Here is a 16,542-nt window from a genome sequence, read left to right on the forward strand (position 1 = left end):
CTCAAAAAAAAAAAAAAGAACAAAAATCTGAATGCTAGGAGTGAGAAATAACTTCCAAATGGAAAGGGAAGGAAATCACATATTTACTAAAACAAATAGTCAAGAAATAAGTTTCTTGAAATAGGCCACTTTTTCATAATCAGTGTGCCTGATACTTATTGATAATGCGAGAGGCAGCTGGACAGAAGTGCTGACTTTGCCCATCGTTTGACTGTGGCCAATTCCTTGCTACTCCAGCAGTGAAGGCATGAATTTGAAAACCTGCAAAATGCAGTTCTGCCCTCATTTCTAAGAGCAAGCACGTGCCTGAATCTGGAAGAAGTTTTTTATCTTCTGGCAGATAAGAGCTGGTTTTGTAAATGCTGGCGAATATTGATCCCCAGAGCACATACTCCTGGTTAATGCTTTGTTTATAGTACATGTACAGTTTCCTGAAGTCATGTTACAAAGTATAACAAGACATTTGTTTAAGTGAAGCAGACGTGTCTGGTGGCAAAACTACTGCACAGAGTGACAGTGCAGCAGGGCAAGTGTGCCACAGACCTCTCCTTAGCTGAGGTGTGAAACAGCTGCCACAGCCTTGACACCCTCAAAAACCAGAGCATCTGGTGAATGCCCTTGGAAGACACATTAGCCTTCATCTCAGCAGCCACATACTGAAGGAGACATTTGCTGCAAGCTAAAGAACACTTATTTTTATAGTGGTAGGTCCAGCATCTGGGCGGAGAAAATGAAATGTGCTGCTCCACAAACAGAAAAACTAACAAAGCCTAATCCAGATTTTACCTAAGTACCCACATAACTCTTTGCAATAACCCTGGACCTCTTTCATACCCATTGCACTCCTCCAAATTTTTTTATTTCCCCAGAGTATCACCAGCTTCCCCCTGGGTTGCCCTCCTCTCTGGCTGAGCTACAGGCAGCATGCTGCCCATTCAGAGCAGAGGTTGGGGTGTGCTGACACCCAGGATAAATGGTACTTATTATAAATATCTCTCCTATACCAAAGAACCAGTGTTAATTTCTTTTTAGCAACTCAGTTGTCTTCAGTACTCTGCTGATTTGTTTGAAACTGGACAGCAGGTTCACAAGTCACCGGGAAATGGTCATAGATCAGTGATTAGATTGCAGCTTCTGCTGAGAACTTCATGGGCTAAGCTACTGAGAGCTTCAACTCTAAAATAAATACATGCAGCACGATGCTAAGTTTCATCACATGACTGTTATATAGGCCTGGTGTACCACATAAAAAGGCTTAGAGGTAGTTACAGCAAAGGAAACTGAGCTTATAAAAAGTAGAACTTGTGTATTTCATTTGCTAAAGTTTTCCCTCTCCCTTTCCCTTTTCTTTTACCCTTCCCCTTTTCTTTCCTGTTTTTGCCTTTTTTTTCAACAAAAATTCCACTTTGGCTTTTCCAGATGGATGCCTGGCTCAGAGTAAAGGACATGCCGTGCACAACCCCCAGCAGAAGCTGAAAATGGATGATGTCTACTGATGCTTTTCAATGATGTCATCTCCTCTTTTTCTGTTTGAGATGGGTGATAGGAAAATGTTCTAAAACAAGACCGAGTGACCTCTTGATCCCTTGACTTCTCTCTTCCACAAGTCTAAGAACCATCTGAAGAAATGACCACTCAGCTCCCAGAGGAGTCTGTGGAGACCCAGAGCTCAGATGAGCTGGAGTGCAAGATCTGCTACAACCGCTACAACCTGCGGCAGAGAAAGCCCAAAGTGCTGGAGTGCTGCCACCGGGTGTGTGCCAAATGCCTGTGCAAGATCATAGACTTTGGTGACTCCCCTCAGGGAGTCATAGTGTGCCCCTTCTGCAGGTTTGAGACCTGCCTGCCAGACGATGAGGTTAGTAGTCTTCCCGATGACAACAACATCCTTCTGAATTTAGCTTGTGGGGGAAAGGGAAAGAAGTGCCTACCAGACAACCCAACAGAACTGCTGCTGACTCCCAAAAGGCTGGCGTCTCTGGTTAGCCCCTCTCACACCTCTTCCAATTGCCTGGTTATAACCATCATGGAAGTACAAAGAGAAAGTCCCCAGACTCTGAACTCAACCCCCGTGGTGGAATTTTACAGGCCTACGAGTTTTGACTCTGTTGCAACTGTGTCCCACAACTGGACAGTGTGGAACTGCACATCTTTGCTCTTCCAGACCTCGATCCGGGTGCTAGTGTGGTTGCTAGGGTTGCTGTACTTTAGCTCCTTGCCTTTAGGGATTTATTTACTGGTATCCAAGAAAGTCACCCTTGGGGTTGTCTTTGTAAGCCTTGTTCCTTCGAGCCTTGTTATTCTCATGATTTATGGCTTTTGCCAGTGTGTTTGCCATGAAGTTCTAGACTGCATGTCATCTTGATAACAAATACAGTAAAATAAGGTGTATTACCAGATGTGTAGCATAGTTGATTTATCTTTGTTTTGTATTCTTTGTATTCTTATTTATTCTTATTGTCCATCCCACTAAATGGAAGCAGTGGCCCTAGTTACATGGTCCCTTTTTTTCCAACTGAATTTGACCCCCTCACCCTGAGCTTTTTTCGAGCTAAGAATTGAAAATAAAAATTACATTTTGATTTTGAAGGGCTGAATTTTAGAAAGGGATAAAGCAAAATCACCAAACTGGGTGCCTGCCACTGCTGCTGCTGCCACTGCTCAAATGAGTAGGACTTTGCTTTGTATAGGCTTGATCAAGTCAGTTCAAGCTGCAGGATTCACCCAAGAAGAAATCACTGTAGCAGATACCTTCCAGATGCAAGTACTGCATCTCTTCACCCAAAGCATCTCATGCTCTGAAATAGCTGTTATTTATAATGCATCATCATTTATAGTAAATTAAATCACTCTATTAGTTAATATTATAAGAAGAATAAAACAAACTACCAATTTTTTTAGTTCTTGTTAGGCAAAAATGCTTGTGGGAGGCCAACATATTTTTTGAATGTTGAAAACTTGTCTCCAGAACACTTTCCCCAAAGAGAAGCCCATTTCTTTCTTGTCACACAGTTGCAGCTCACTGTGAAATTTTCCTGCTAATGAGTACTTCTGGGGACCCAGCCACGTGTTTGCTGTTCTCCAGGTGCACTTATTTCAGTGTACACACCTTAGGCTTCCCTTTGAGGGTTCAGAGCTCTGCAGATTTCTCTGGCTATGTTCTGTTATGCTTACCCTCCCTCCCACCACCACTAGTGACATTTCCAAGCCACCAGTCCTTCCTAATGGATGACCAACCTCATGCACATGTACCCTGTGGTGGCTGTGCTGGAGAATTTGGCTTATGTGGCTTTAGCTCTCAAGACACTTTTATTCCCAACCATTAGGAAACAGATCTTCAATCACTAATGCAATTCGAGAAAAAAAAATCTGAAATTATTAACTGGGGTTTTGTTTGTTTGTTTGTTTTGTTTTGTTTTGTTTTGTTTTGTTTTTTTGTTTTTTTGTTTTTTTTTTTTAGTTTTGTTTGTTTGTTTGTATGTTTGTTTTTGTTCTGAGTTCACAGAACGAGCATTGTAAGGAGATACTGTGACTTTGGGAAGGTTTTTGTTTAAGGCATAGTCCTTCAAAATGTTTAATAGTCTGAACTCCCCCTGTCACCACTGTGAGTTGATGGCAATCTAGATGTGGCAATTAGCATGTCTCCATTAGTGGAGCTCAGAGGAATTACTGATACTTTACCATTCCATAAATAGAACCAGGCCCTGTAAGGCTTGCTTGTATGTTGCATGGTTTAGACTGCTTTTTGAGCTACTGGAAGAACACAAAAATAAGTAATATTTAATGTTCACGTGTATAACTAGGTCTAGCAACACCACAGCTGCAAACTGGTTTTCTTGTGCACAGCAGGGTGGAGTTGAGCAGTGCAAGCCTGGTTTTTGGGTCTGGCACAAGATTTAGTCATTTCAGGGCAGTGTAAAAGGGAGAAGGGTTTGTTGCATGAAAATTGAATGTATGGGCTAACAATATACTCTTAGAGCAAACAGACTTTGGTAAGAATGAAAAAATGACAGTGGGAAAAGCAGAGCCTGTAAAGAGGATTTGAAGTTAAGCTGTAGATGGCACATGTGGTGTCTGAAGTTTTATTGCAAACTCAGAAAATGTGGAAATGTAAAGGTCCTGCTTTTCTTGACACTCATTTTATAATAGTGCATATATATGTGTGTGTATGTACATATAGACACATATGTAAGAAGAAAACTTACAGCGAAATTATAGTTTTCAAGTGTATGGAGTTATGGAGCTATGTGTTGAATGATTAAAGGAAATGTTTCAGACTTTTCTGTAATGACAATAATTATACCTAAAATATTTTCAGAATTCCTAGAAAATACTATTCCTAAGTAATTGTTTTTAATGTTTGTGGTAAAGCACATGTAGTTAGAAGAGGAATCATCTCCAGTAAAGGTTTGACTCATCTATGAACTCATAAATTTTAAGTATCCAGCAACAATCATGTCAAAAGAAAGAAAAACAGAAACCTATGTGGTTTTATAGAACTTCATAACTTTTGGAAAGATGTGTTTGTAGTGTTAGGGGTTTATATGTTTTAGGATTTGTTCAATTTGTCTGAATATAGTGTCTCTAATAAAGGGCTGACTAACAGAGTATATAGGTTTTGCAAATGTGTGATATGTATGAATTACTTCTGCACAACATTTTCTGCTGCCTGTTGTCTTTTGATTTTCAGCTGATTATCTTAACTCCAGCACCAGGTATTTTGTACTCTGTTTTAAAACAGAGCCTAATTACACTGTAGCACTGTAGCAAAATCACTGTAGCAAAATTACAGTGGTATCAGTTAGACATCACAGCACAAATTAATGCACCTGTTGTTATACTTCTCTACAGGCTGCCAGCCCATTAGATTTATGCTTTTATTTCAGGCTGGGTTGCAATACAAATCCACTCAAAGATGCAAGTGTGCAAAAGCATATTACAGCTATGCTGCCACTCAGCCAGAGCATGCTATTGCAGCTTTGGGGTCATAAAACACCTATATGACTTACAGTATGGCCATTGAGAATTGCTGGGAGATAAATCTCAATTATTTGTGGAGAAGAATTTTTGCTGTGTGACTGAGAATAGAAGAACTTCAGATATTACTCTTTCCTTATTTTTATTCTCTACCATCCTTTGGACTTTGAACTGAAAACTCTTGTGTCCTCTGCAGTGGAATAACTGTGCTGAAATCGATGTAAATGGGGCTAAAATCAAGACTTGAATACTTCTCTGCCTGCTTTTCTTTCCTTTTCTCTGACTGTTTTTCTCTCCTTGGAAAATAATGGCTCCTGGGGTTGTAAAATACTGCCTGCACACCAAGGCAATTCTCTTTCAGTGGGATTTATTCCTGCTATGCCCAGACATGACTCAACCAAGTACAAAGTGCTAGAAATTCATTACTACGGGATTAATTGTGTCCAAATGAGATTTTTTTGTTTTGTTTTTAATTCCTGCTTATCCTATGGAGGCAGACTGTATCCCCACCAGCTGCTCCTTTACAGTATGATATCGTGGTATCCCCTGAGGGCTGGGGCAGGATGATGCAGGAGCAGCTGCTGGGCACAGCTTGGGAAGGATGTGCTGAGCTGGACCATCCTGTGAGCAGGACCTGGTGAGGGATGAAGCTCTGTAGGTGTGCCTTGAACCCAGAGCCCAAAGGGCAATTAGCAGAGTGTGGGTTAACAGAGACTCTGGGCACTTACACAGGACATGGGGCTGGGGCTGGGGCTGGGCTGACTGGGAAACTGAGCAAAGCAGAGAGGGGGTTTTGTCTGTGCTGAGACAAAGGGGCTGTGTTTTGAACAAATATTTTGGGGTAGAGCTGCTGCAAAGAGTTTGTTTTTCATACTGACCCTTCTGGGGGTTAAAATTCATTTGGTAATTAAATTAATTCATTACTGTTATATTACTGTTATTACAGTTGAGTACATTTACTTTCCAAATGGCAAAGTATTGAACTTCTTTCTAATTTAAACAGATCCTTAGATTTGGCACACTCCCATTGTTATATTAACTATTTAAAGCTACAGGACTGGCCAAAGAAAGGGGTGATGTCTTTGATTTAGCTGCATTGTGAGCTTTAGTAGGTCCTGTTAAATTGATTATAGGCCCACAAAGCTGTTTATGCTAATATAAAATTTAAAATAGGCAAACGCTTAAAATAGACAAACCCTTGTCCTTATAACATTATTGGCAAACTTTGGGGTGGCCAGTATTTTAAAGTGTACCCAAAAACAGATTCTCCCAAACAGACTTGACTACCTGAAGATAAGTGGTCAGCCAAGGTCATAGCTTCAATCCCTGTAGGGACCATTCACTTAAAAGTTGGACTTGATGATCCTGGAGGGTCCCTTCCCACTCAGAGAATTCTCTGGTTCTGTGGAGCCTAGCAGCACACAGCCAGATAGACAAGCACAGAACAGACAAACACAGCTTTCCAGCTAAGTGGCTACACTTCAACCTGAGGAAGAGGAACTGAGGAGGTTCACAGGAGGGTGGATGATGTTTTTGAGGGAGTTCTTTGTTATTGCGTACAGGGCCACTGTTTTTCTTAATTTTAACCAGTTCTAGTGGTAGATTAAAGTCACTATTCCTTTTACTTTTCTGCCCACTCTTATGAAACAAGTCCATGAAACTGTGGATAAAGAGTATTTTTAAATGAAGATATCTTTCCTACTACACTGAGTTTGCAGCCCAGTCCAGCACAGCAAGGCTAATACTGAAAATATGGCAAATTGCAGCCAGGATGCAAGAGTGAACAGGGTGCAGTGGGTAAATGGCACCATGTTGTAAAAACAGTTTTGATGTCAAAGGAAGGAAAACATGTGGCTTTATCCTGCCTTGTCGTGGCTGGTTCAAAATTACTGAGAGGATGTCCCAAGCCTGAGGGCCACCATGGCTCAACACCCACCCCTGCATTACCTCTGAGACACTTCACTTCAGCTGTGCATCTTGATTTCTTGTACAGGAGTCCTACATCATGATTTCATCTTCCTGCATGGATGATGAGTGGAGTGAAAGATCCACAGTGTTACACTCTTAAACATTTTTACTACCCTGAGGTTTCTCAGGGTTGGGATTTTTTCCATTTCTTCATGTTTATTTCTACAAAGCAAATAAAGCAGTCTATTTTAAATAGAGTAGTGCCTTCAAGGATTTTAAAAAAATAGAAAAAGAAAAAATGTGGGGAAGAAGAACTGAGAATTTTGAAATAATTTTAATATATTCAAAGTGATAGAAAGAGTCTGAGAGTCTTTTTACTGTCATATAGCAGACTAGATGTTATCCTTTGAGTGGCATCAGCAAATAAGGGAGTTGGTAAGTGTGCCTTAGGCACAGACCCTGTACTCCACTACTTTTCTGTAAAGCACCATTCTTCCTTTTGTATCTGCCACCTCTGTCAAAGTTGAACCATCACAGTTCACAAAGAGTTCTGGCACAAAGAATAAATCCCCAGTCTGGGGACAGTAAATCATCTTTTTAGAGACCTGTGTGACAGTAGCAAAGCTTTCAGTGTTAGACCTTAAACAAAGAGAAGTCATCTTGCAGTCTGGATTGCTAGCATAAATTTAATTTTAAATCAAATTTCATTGTGCTAGGCAACACTACAACTAGAAAACTTTTTTTTTTGTTTTTCTGCCTTTTGCTATACAAATGTGGTTTGCATTTTTGAAAATGTAATAAATTGTAGAAATTAGAGATAGATAGGAAGAAGCCTAATAAGTAATTTTATCCATTTCCTCTGCTGCTGTAGAGATGAATGCTTTGTCTAGTTTGGTTTTAAATATCTAAAGTGATGAGGCCTCTACCTCTTCCCACAAGGGACTTTTCAGCCATTTAATAGGCTTCTTTGTTAGGAAATACTTGCCTTATACTGATCCCATTTTTTTTTCTTCTACATAATGTAGTCTCTTTCTTCTATGCTCACTATTTTAACTTTTATGAAATCTGGGAAATGTATCATATTTATCCATTTCATACTGTTGCTGAATAATTCATAATCCTTGTTGTTCAAGTAACAAAAGAGATAAGCAAGGAGTAGCTGAACAGCTCATAGTTCACAGAGATGGTACCAGTGGGTATATTTCCTGGCAAGTCCTGGCTGACACTGCATTAGGGAGTGAAAAATGTCAAGAATGTCAAGTGAAATTGAAGAAATGCATCTTCCCAAGTGCATGCATGGCAATATTACTGAAATTTCAAGAGGTGCTTAGGCAAAAAGCCTACTTCTTTGGATAGAGCTTTTCTTTCTAAAAGTGGATGATTTTATTAAAAGTACGCTTTCAAAAAGCATCTGAATTTTCTTTTCATAAGCAAACCTCTAGATGAGAACCACACTATGTCAAAACTCCTTAACTTGTTGAGAGACAAGGCTGGATTGATTGCCACTCACTGCTAAGCAGTTTTTGCTGACAGCTTAGCTCAGAAGAAAAAATTAATCCAGCATTACAGAGTTTGAAAAGATGCCTTTGCAACTGTGTCACTGGAATCAGATCTGTGCATGAAAAAATGAGTCATGTCTTGACAACAGTAACTGCATTTCTGATTTAATTACAGCATATTAGATAATCCTCTGCCTCACTCAAAGGACAAGAAGGAGCAGTGTGACTCAGGAAATCCTAGGTGGACAGCTAGATTTTATGTGGTTTTGAATTCAAAAGATACTTACTTGAAAAAAGCGGGGCTATGCTTTATGCTGACCCTGGACCAGGTGGGAGGTTTGCTGGGTCTCTCTAACCTCAGAGCTGTAGTGGATGCACAGAAAAAAGGTATATGAACAGCTCACACGGATGTAGAGCTCCTCATATACCTCCTAATCATGCAGTTTGGAGATCTCTTGAGATAGAGGTTGTGTCTGTGGGTTTGATCCTTGCCTATGGACTCCTTTGGATTCCTTTAAATTCCTTTAAGTGTTTAACCCACTTGTAGTCTTGGCACCTATAAATTCCCACAGCATAGAGTGCCACAATTTAATTCTATACTTGGTAGAAAAGGTCTTCTTGTCTTAAAAACCCCCGAGATTCTTGTTACATCTGCCCTACTTACTCCAATAAGGAAAGCAGTTCTGAGGTATGATGGCACACTGTTCTCAGAACTTCATCTATCCTTGGAGATGTTAATGTCATGGTTTTACTCCTCATACTTCTCCTCAGCTGCCTTTTGTCCAAGCTGAACATCCTAGTCTCTTTGATCTCTCCTTAGGCAGCAGGCTTTCCATGCTCACTGCCAGCCACCTTTTCTACTGCTTCTTCTTTTTTTACTTTGAGATGGGATGAAGCATTTAGAAATAGATTCTAATTAGTGCCATTTGTTGATAAGCCATGTGACCACATAAGACTGTACTCCTACAGCCATGGAAATCACTTTGTCATTTTTATTGGTCCTGACAGCACATCTGAGGTGCTACACTCAATTATTGTTAGTTTATATATTACATGGATATGTACTGATAAACTCACTAACATGTATTTATCCTATGCATTCTAATATCTCTGTTTAAATTGTCTGGTGCACGTGGGTGCAGGAGACAGTAGATTCCAGAGAATATTTAATTTAAACTTGGCATAGACTGTATGGATTTCAGCTCTATTAAGCACATGGCCTGACACTGCTGGACTGAGCAGCCACTCATCATCTCCCTCTGCCACAGTGGTGGCACCTACCTCACCCACTTGCTGCAGCCATCCCAAACTATAGCCAACAGCTTTTTATACTGCAAGAATATATTTTTCTTTTAAACACCTTTTACTGAATCTTTTACTTCCTTAAGACCTTTTTCATGTCCTTTTTTCTTCATTCCAAGAAAATGAGGTGCTCCCAGATAAAATTATTAATAATGATGCTGTTTAGACAGTAAGCCCATTACATTGGGTTCTTCATATTGCCTAGTAGGGCAAAAGTTTGGGGTCTCTTCCTTCAGATGTCCTACCAGATATAAGCAGGGACCTCTTACTGTCCTGGACCTCACAGAAGGCTCTTTGCAGCCCCTGGAGGTCTTCATGCTGATGCTCTTTATGTCAGTGCCCCATCTTTTAGTTAGGAAAACTGTATGACTCTAAGGAAACATTGCATTAAAACTAGATAGAACTTATTTTCTCTAAGCAAAGAATTAAATTCTGAGGCTGAAACTTTTTAGGGCACTTCCAGGGTCAGCTGCAAATCTCTGATGACTTTCTTGTTTGCTTTAGCAATTAAACACAATAATAAAACCAGATCAGAATCATGCAGATAGTTAATGAAGTAGGTGCTGAAAATGTAGCAGGGGGGAGGAGGGATTTTTTTAAAGAATAAGGAAACTGAGGAAAAGGCTGGATCATGCAATAGGGCTTGGGTGGAGAGGGCAAACAGCTGTAGATCTTCTACAGGAGATTGCAGAAATAACACACAAAGACAGGTAGAATGTGACGAATGTGTGTGCATGCTCCTGTGAATTATGGACGCATTGTAGAGTGAAATTCTCAATCCAACAAACATGAAAAAAGGAGGTTTTAATCATATATTGCTTTACTTTTTACTTTTTCACCAAAAATCTGTAGGTTTTAAATTCCAGATTAAGTTGAGGTTTACCAAATGTAATGAGTTTTATGAGAGGAGTTTGGCTGCTGTAACTTTGCCTTCTATAACTGTGTGTTTTAGATGAGGAAAAGTCATAGTCTGGGAACTTCTTTTTGTTTGTGTTTATTTCATGAGTGGAACGATGAAATCTACCATAATCTTGCAGACAAGGAAATTATGTCATGGTAGCAAATGGCAAAAATATAACCATTCCTATCTGAAATAATAAAGAACTCATGTAAAAGCAATTGTTTCACTCAATAAAACTTTAATTTTTCAGTAAATATTTGTCATGATAAGCATATTTCTTAATGTCTGGGTTTGAAGGTCTTTCAGATTTTATTCCTGTTATTCATTGGAACAGTTTAAAAAATAGACTGGAGGTGAGTGTGTGATAGTATTTCACAGTGTTTTAACCAAATAGACAAAATATTTTTATTTACTGCACAAGTATGTAAATTGTTTTGTGCAAAGGAAGACTGAAAAAAAACTAAATGAAAGCTAGACAAACTTCTGGATGATCACTCAACCATGTATTTTTAAAATAAGATGACAGCATGTATGAGGGAGCATTCCAGCTAACATCCAGAAAGTAATTTGTAGCATGTATTTTGCATTGGAGTCCTACATTTTCTGGCCTTTCCAACTGCCTGTAATTAAAAACACAGGGCTGATTCCTGGTTTAGAGAAGGATGTTCTTGCCTGGAAACCTTTTTCCAGGCACCTCTAAAGCCTGAGTCCACCAGTGTTGTTGCTTTTGGAGGCTGCCAGCTGCAGGTTGCCCCTTGTGTTGTCAGAGAGGTGTCAGTGGGGCCTGGCTGCAGGGGACACAGATGTGATTTGCACACACGTGCACAGGGACATGGAGCTGCTGCACACACACTCCCCTGGCATGAATTATTCCTTCTTTTAGCAGGACTGCAAGGAGTAAGTGTGTCATGCAACTCTGCTGGCTTCAGGTGCAGCTAGACCATAAAGGAGTGCAACTCACAGGGGTGCAGTATGTGATCTTGTAAAAGTGGGTAGAATAGGAAGATTTATTCACATTAGCCAGTATGTGGCCACTGGTGTAATTTGCATTTTGAACAGATGAGACTTTGGTTTAGTGATGGCTAGATATAAAACTCATGCAGTGATGCTTTATTTTTTAAATTGCAAAACCTTCCCTGCCATGCTTTCCTTCCTTTATCTTTGTTAAGCTGAGGGATGGCCCAGATCTGATCAGCATTCTGATATCCAGATCTCATGAGCCTCTAAGCTTGCAGGTATTTGAACCCTGAATTGTAGGCCAAACCCACTCTGAGCTGAAAGTAACCCATCCTTGAAAAAAGGTGAAGGTGTGCTATCCCTCTTTCTGTGTAGAAATAAAAGCTCAGATTAAAATGCAGGCATTTGTTTTGTTCCATGGTAAATCCAAACATGAAGTTTCTTTTCAACTTCATTTTTACCATCCCAGAATTTCATATATTTCTTCCGTTTTTTCTTGACAAAACTTTATGCATAGGTTTAGAAAATCCAGTACAGTACATAAAAAAATGAGAGAGAATGTGATCTTCACTTGCAAGTTCTTTGTTACTTGGTTTATCAGTACTCATAAAAGCAGCATAAAAAAATAAATTGGGAAAATAGGCAGCATTGTTAAATATCCAGACTGAATTTTTAGCACTTAGTCAGCATTGCTTCAAAGAGGAAAGTAAATGAAGTTTAGACCAATATTGTTGATATGTTAAGGCTAAAAGTCAGCTCTCTCCCTCCTCAAAGACAGAAAATATCAGTGGCTGCCTGTGCATCTTGAAGGGATGCAAACCTGCTCCTCTTGCCATTGACACATTGTGTGAAAGGAGAATCATCTGATGGTTACTTTTGCTGGAGGCATTGGTGTTTTGACCTGGGACCAAGCCTCTGGCAGGAGCACAGGAGTGCACCTCAGCATCACCTGGTTGTCTGTCCCTATGGCAACAAGGGGTGGGGAGGACTGGGAAGACTGTGACTCCCAGACCTTGAAGGATGACGACATTTCGAGATGCTTCTTGAAGGATGTTACCTGCCAGCTGTGCCTGCTTGTCTGAAACATGAACCACAGCTGTCTCCTTCACCAAGGAGATACAGCTGAACCATGTGGTGCCACACACCTCCAGGAAATCCTGCAGAGCAAACTGAGTTGGCTTCAAAGGGAGAATTGGGAGGAAGAGCCTTGTTGGTACCTTCACATGGCAGCAAGGGAAGCAGCCCTCTAACAAGAAGAGAGATGGTGTATTTCAGCCCCAGCATTGTGTGTGATTACCTGGCACTAATGGCTTGTGTTGCATGAAGCACCTGCCCCGCTGCAGCACCCTGCACTGGTGCTGCAGCACAGACTTGCGTTGCCTGCACAGTTTATCCTCTTCCACACTGCACAACCATTAAAGCTGTAGGGCAGCTGCACCTGGGCATTGGCAAAGCCAGCACCTCTTCCCATCCAGACTCCATGGCCTGCACACAGCTGGCACCGAGCACTCACAGCCCCTCCTCTTCCAGATGCCAGCACCATAACTCTCCTTGCCTGTCCCTCTCCCAGCTCTCTGCTGCCCCTGCCTCGCTGCTGGGTGTCCGTAAGGCTGTATAGGATTGGAGCAAATTTATCTGAAATGAGAATGATTACTCTTGGAGAGTGTCTTAGGTTACAATGCAAAGATATACCCAAAAGTATGTGTTCTATCACCATCTGCTGAAACCAGGCGGGGCAGTAATTCTTATCTCTGTGGAGATATCCTCTGCTAATGGGCCATCTGTTAAAAACCAGATGGGGCAATGTTCTTCATCTTTCCCATGACCCACCCTTCCTCCAGGAAGATATCTTCTGTTAAAGGGCCATTGAGTCCCACTGTATGACTGATAAAATTACATCATCCCATTGTGAGATGCTCTACCCAGGGGGAGAAGCCAAGCCTTTCCTACCTAGATAAAAACTGAGATTTGGAACACCAAAGCCACCCTTACCCACTGGTTTCTACAGGACCACTACTTTGACAAAACCACTTCATCTGAACTGCTACCACCACTCTAACTAGTGGGTGTCAGGTTGTATTCTGATTCTGTTGATGTTTTATTCTTTTGTACTATTGCATGTATTTTATTTTTCTCTTTTTTCTTCCTATTAAATTGTATTTCTGATTTGGAGTCTCTCACTGGTTTTGCTTTCAAACCATTACAGAGAGAAAAAAAATCTTTGCAATTTTGACATATGTAGAGGCTTCAGGTTTCTGGACATCATAAAGTGAGAAGAGTAAGGTACATGTCCCATGTCATCTCTCCAGGTGGCTGTCCCAGCAGTGCCACATGTGCTGCTCTTCCTTGTGAGCACACCCTCAGACTACAGGAAAGACTCCCTCAGACCTCCTTGTATGCTGGTCAGTGGTGGTTTCCAAACCCAGACAGAATAAACAGGGTAAAGTGGATGCTATTGCTCCAGTGCTTTGCTACGTGGGAAGTGTGGGGTGGTATCCACGGGGAAGCAAAGGGAAGTGGGGGAGCAGGAGTGGGGGCCCCCAGAGTGGACAGTGATGTGTAATGAGTAGAGACGTCTGTGTGGTGGGAAGGTGAAACCAGGAGGTGGAGGCTAATGAACACTCGAGTCCCATCCTGAATTGAAAAACCTTCTGGAAAGACTCTTTATGCATCAGTCTTCCTTAAGAAAAATTTGTCTGTGAGCAAATGGCTCATAAAATTAATACCAGTGACAGGTAAAACTGGGCAAGAAAAAGTGAGACTGTCACTGGTTAGCTTGGAGGCTTTCCAGTCAGGCATGTCAGATGAGTTTTCCCTAGGCTAAAGATCCTGCTAAAGCTGCCTCAGACCTATCAGTGGACCTCTTCAAAAGTTCAGGAACAATAGAAGAAATATCAGGAAGAAGGGAAAAGACAAGTGTGTTCACATTTTTCAAAGAGGAGTCGGTAGGAGCAGGGAATTAGTGACTGGTCAGCTCTCTGCAGCTCTTTGTGGTTCCCCTAATCAAGCCACTCTTGTATTTTAAGGTAGATGCAGGACTACCCATTGTTCTGAATGATTAAAAAATCCTATATTTGTTACAGTAAAGGAAAGATCCAAGGTGAAGATAAAAGAGAAAAATCTACTATAAAAAATACACTGTAGGAGTTACTGCCTCTGAATCACCTAGATTCATTTAATAAGCAATTGTTTCAGTAAAACTGTAAAAAAAAATTTCCTATTGACATTGGTTTACTTCAACACCTGCCAAGCACAAATCAAAGAATGTTTACTTTGGTGCCTTTGTCTGATAGAGAAGGATTGTTTCTAGCAAGCACTTTATATTGTATTAAGGCATCAGTCAAAACAAACAAGAATGTGAAAATTGCATTTCAAAAGTTGTGTAAAGCCGCCATTCAGAGTCTCAAACATTAAAGGACACAGTGAGGGTAGTGTGTTGGTATATTCAAAGAATGGCAATATATTTGCTGCTTTTAAGTTCTTTATGTGAGTGAAACCCTTCTTGATCCATGGAGCTATTATTTTAGCACAGAGAATAGTGCTCAGACTTTACAATGGCAATCAGTGTTTCTCCCTGCACCCGGATATCCCTGCCACCAATGTGTTTGTGCAAAAAATTTTGATAGGTAATTTAGCTGCAGGCAAGTCACAATTTCCACCATCAAATACAAGAAGGGTTAGAGAAAAGGGAAAACAACAGATTAAAGCAGTGCCATAACATATTTAAAATCCTTTCCAGTTAACAATTTATTTACTGCATATAGCAAACAGCAAGTTAAAAATACTTCAGGTATGTAATTTCTTCTTTCAGCTTTACATAGTTTTCCTAACACATGACTGTTGAAAGAGATTTTCATGAGTGTTTTTTTTTTTTTCCAGTTGCTTTGCTGTATGACTTCACCTTTGAATTCTTCAAGCTGACAAAAGCTTCAGTAGCTCAGTGTACCAGAAGCTCCTGCTGTTAGTCCCACTACAGCATCTTAATTGCAAACCAGAGATGATAGCTCATGTTCAAAGAGCACAGACAGAGGCAGGACTAGTGATCTATCTGAGCTCTGTTACAGTGTAAAGTCTGGGAATGCTGCAGGCTAACAGAGAGAACAAAAATTTAAAATGGTGTATCAATAGTGCTCCCCAAACCAAGGGAGGGGCGTACAGCTTCCTCAGCTGTGAAAACTGTACACTCTATCCATCCTCAGGCACAGCACCACAGCAAGATGTGCCCATGTGTGAAAGTTCCTGATGTTCCTGAAGTCACTGGTGGGTTTTTCTCCTTCCTTTTCTGTGGGTAGGGGAATGAGTGTATAAGATGCCTCCTTACACCTAGTGGATGACAATGAAAACCCATGCTTTAAAACATAAACACATAAGTTATCATGTTAAAGGTGACACAGTCAAAGAAATGTACCTTGGAACTGCAGCAGCAAGGGGTGAAGAATGAAGATGGAGGATGGCAATATGTGTTCCTAGATCCCAGAAGGAGGAGCAAGGGAAGCTCTGCCTGCCACACAGGTGAGTCCTACCTGAAACTTCCATGGTGCTGGAAAAGGAACCTCAACAAACTGGTCTTGGGTAAACTTCCAGTTACCATAAACCATGGGGTGCATGAATGGTAAACCTAGAAATTCAACACTCAAGAAAGTATCTTGTTTAGATTTAGATTACTTACTTAGATTTAGAAGACAGCAGAGAGGTAATTTAGATTTGCTGAGAGGATCTGCTGTTCTAGCATGATGACCTAAGGAGGTTTCCCAGCCTGGAAATCCCTTATATCTGCCTCCCCACCTGTATCAGGCAGCTACAACTCAATGGACACAGGGATGATTGGCTGAAGCTATGTCATTGTTCACCAGAATGGGGCCATCTCTGAGCCAGAAGTGGTGGAAAACAGGAAGCACAAAAGCTGCAGCATGATGCAGCAACACACACAAATGCTGCATTGCAAATGATGCAATTTAGGATCAGAGACTTGTACTGTACAAGCTGAGGCAGTAAATC

General features: G+C 40.8%; 1 protein-coding gene across 3 annotated transcripts in view; it reads left to right on the forward strand.

Annotated features, from left to right (window-relative positions):
• The window catches only part of RNF182 (ring finger protein 182), a 29,158-nt gene extending 24,547 nt beyond the window's left edge, over positions 1-4,611 (forward strand). For 2 of the 3 annotated variants that reach the window (XR_008839811.1, XM_056484421.1), the window contains one exon: positions 1,420-4,605. Coding sequence is in view for 2 of the 3 variants with exons in the window: in XM_056484421.1 (XP_056340396.1) it covers positions 1,628-2,365 (738 nt within the window). In the remaining variant the exon portion in view is untranslated. Of the gene's footprint in view, positions 1-1,419 lie in introns of all 3 variants that reach the window. The other variant, XM_056484422.1, reaches the window with a different exon arrangement.
• The last annotated feature ends 11,931 nt before the right edge of the window (positions 4,612-16,542 follow it).

The sequence above is a fragment of the Oenanthe melanoleuca genome, chromosome 2, assembly GCF_029582105.1.
Source record: "Oenanthe melanoleuca isolate GR-GAL-2019-014 chromosome 2, OMel1.0, whole genome shotgun sequence".
In the NCBI taxonomy this organism is placed as follows: domain Eukaryota; kingdom Metazoa; phylum Chordata; class Aves; order Passeriformes; family Muscicapidae; genus Oenanthe; species Oenanthe melanoleuca.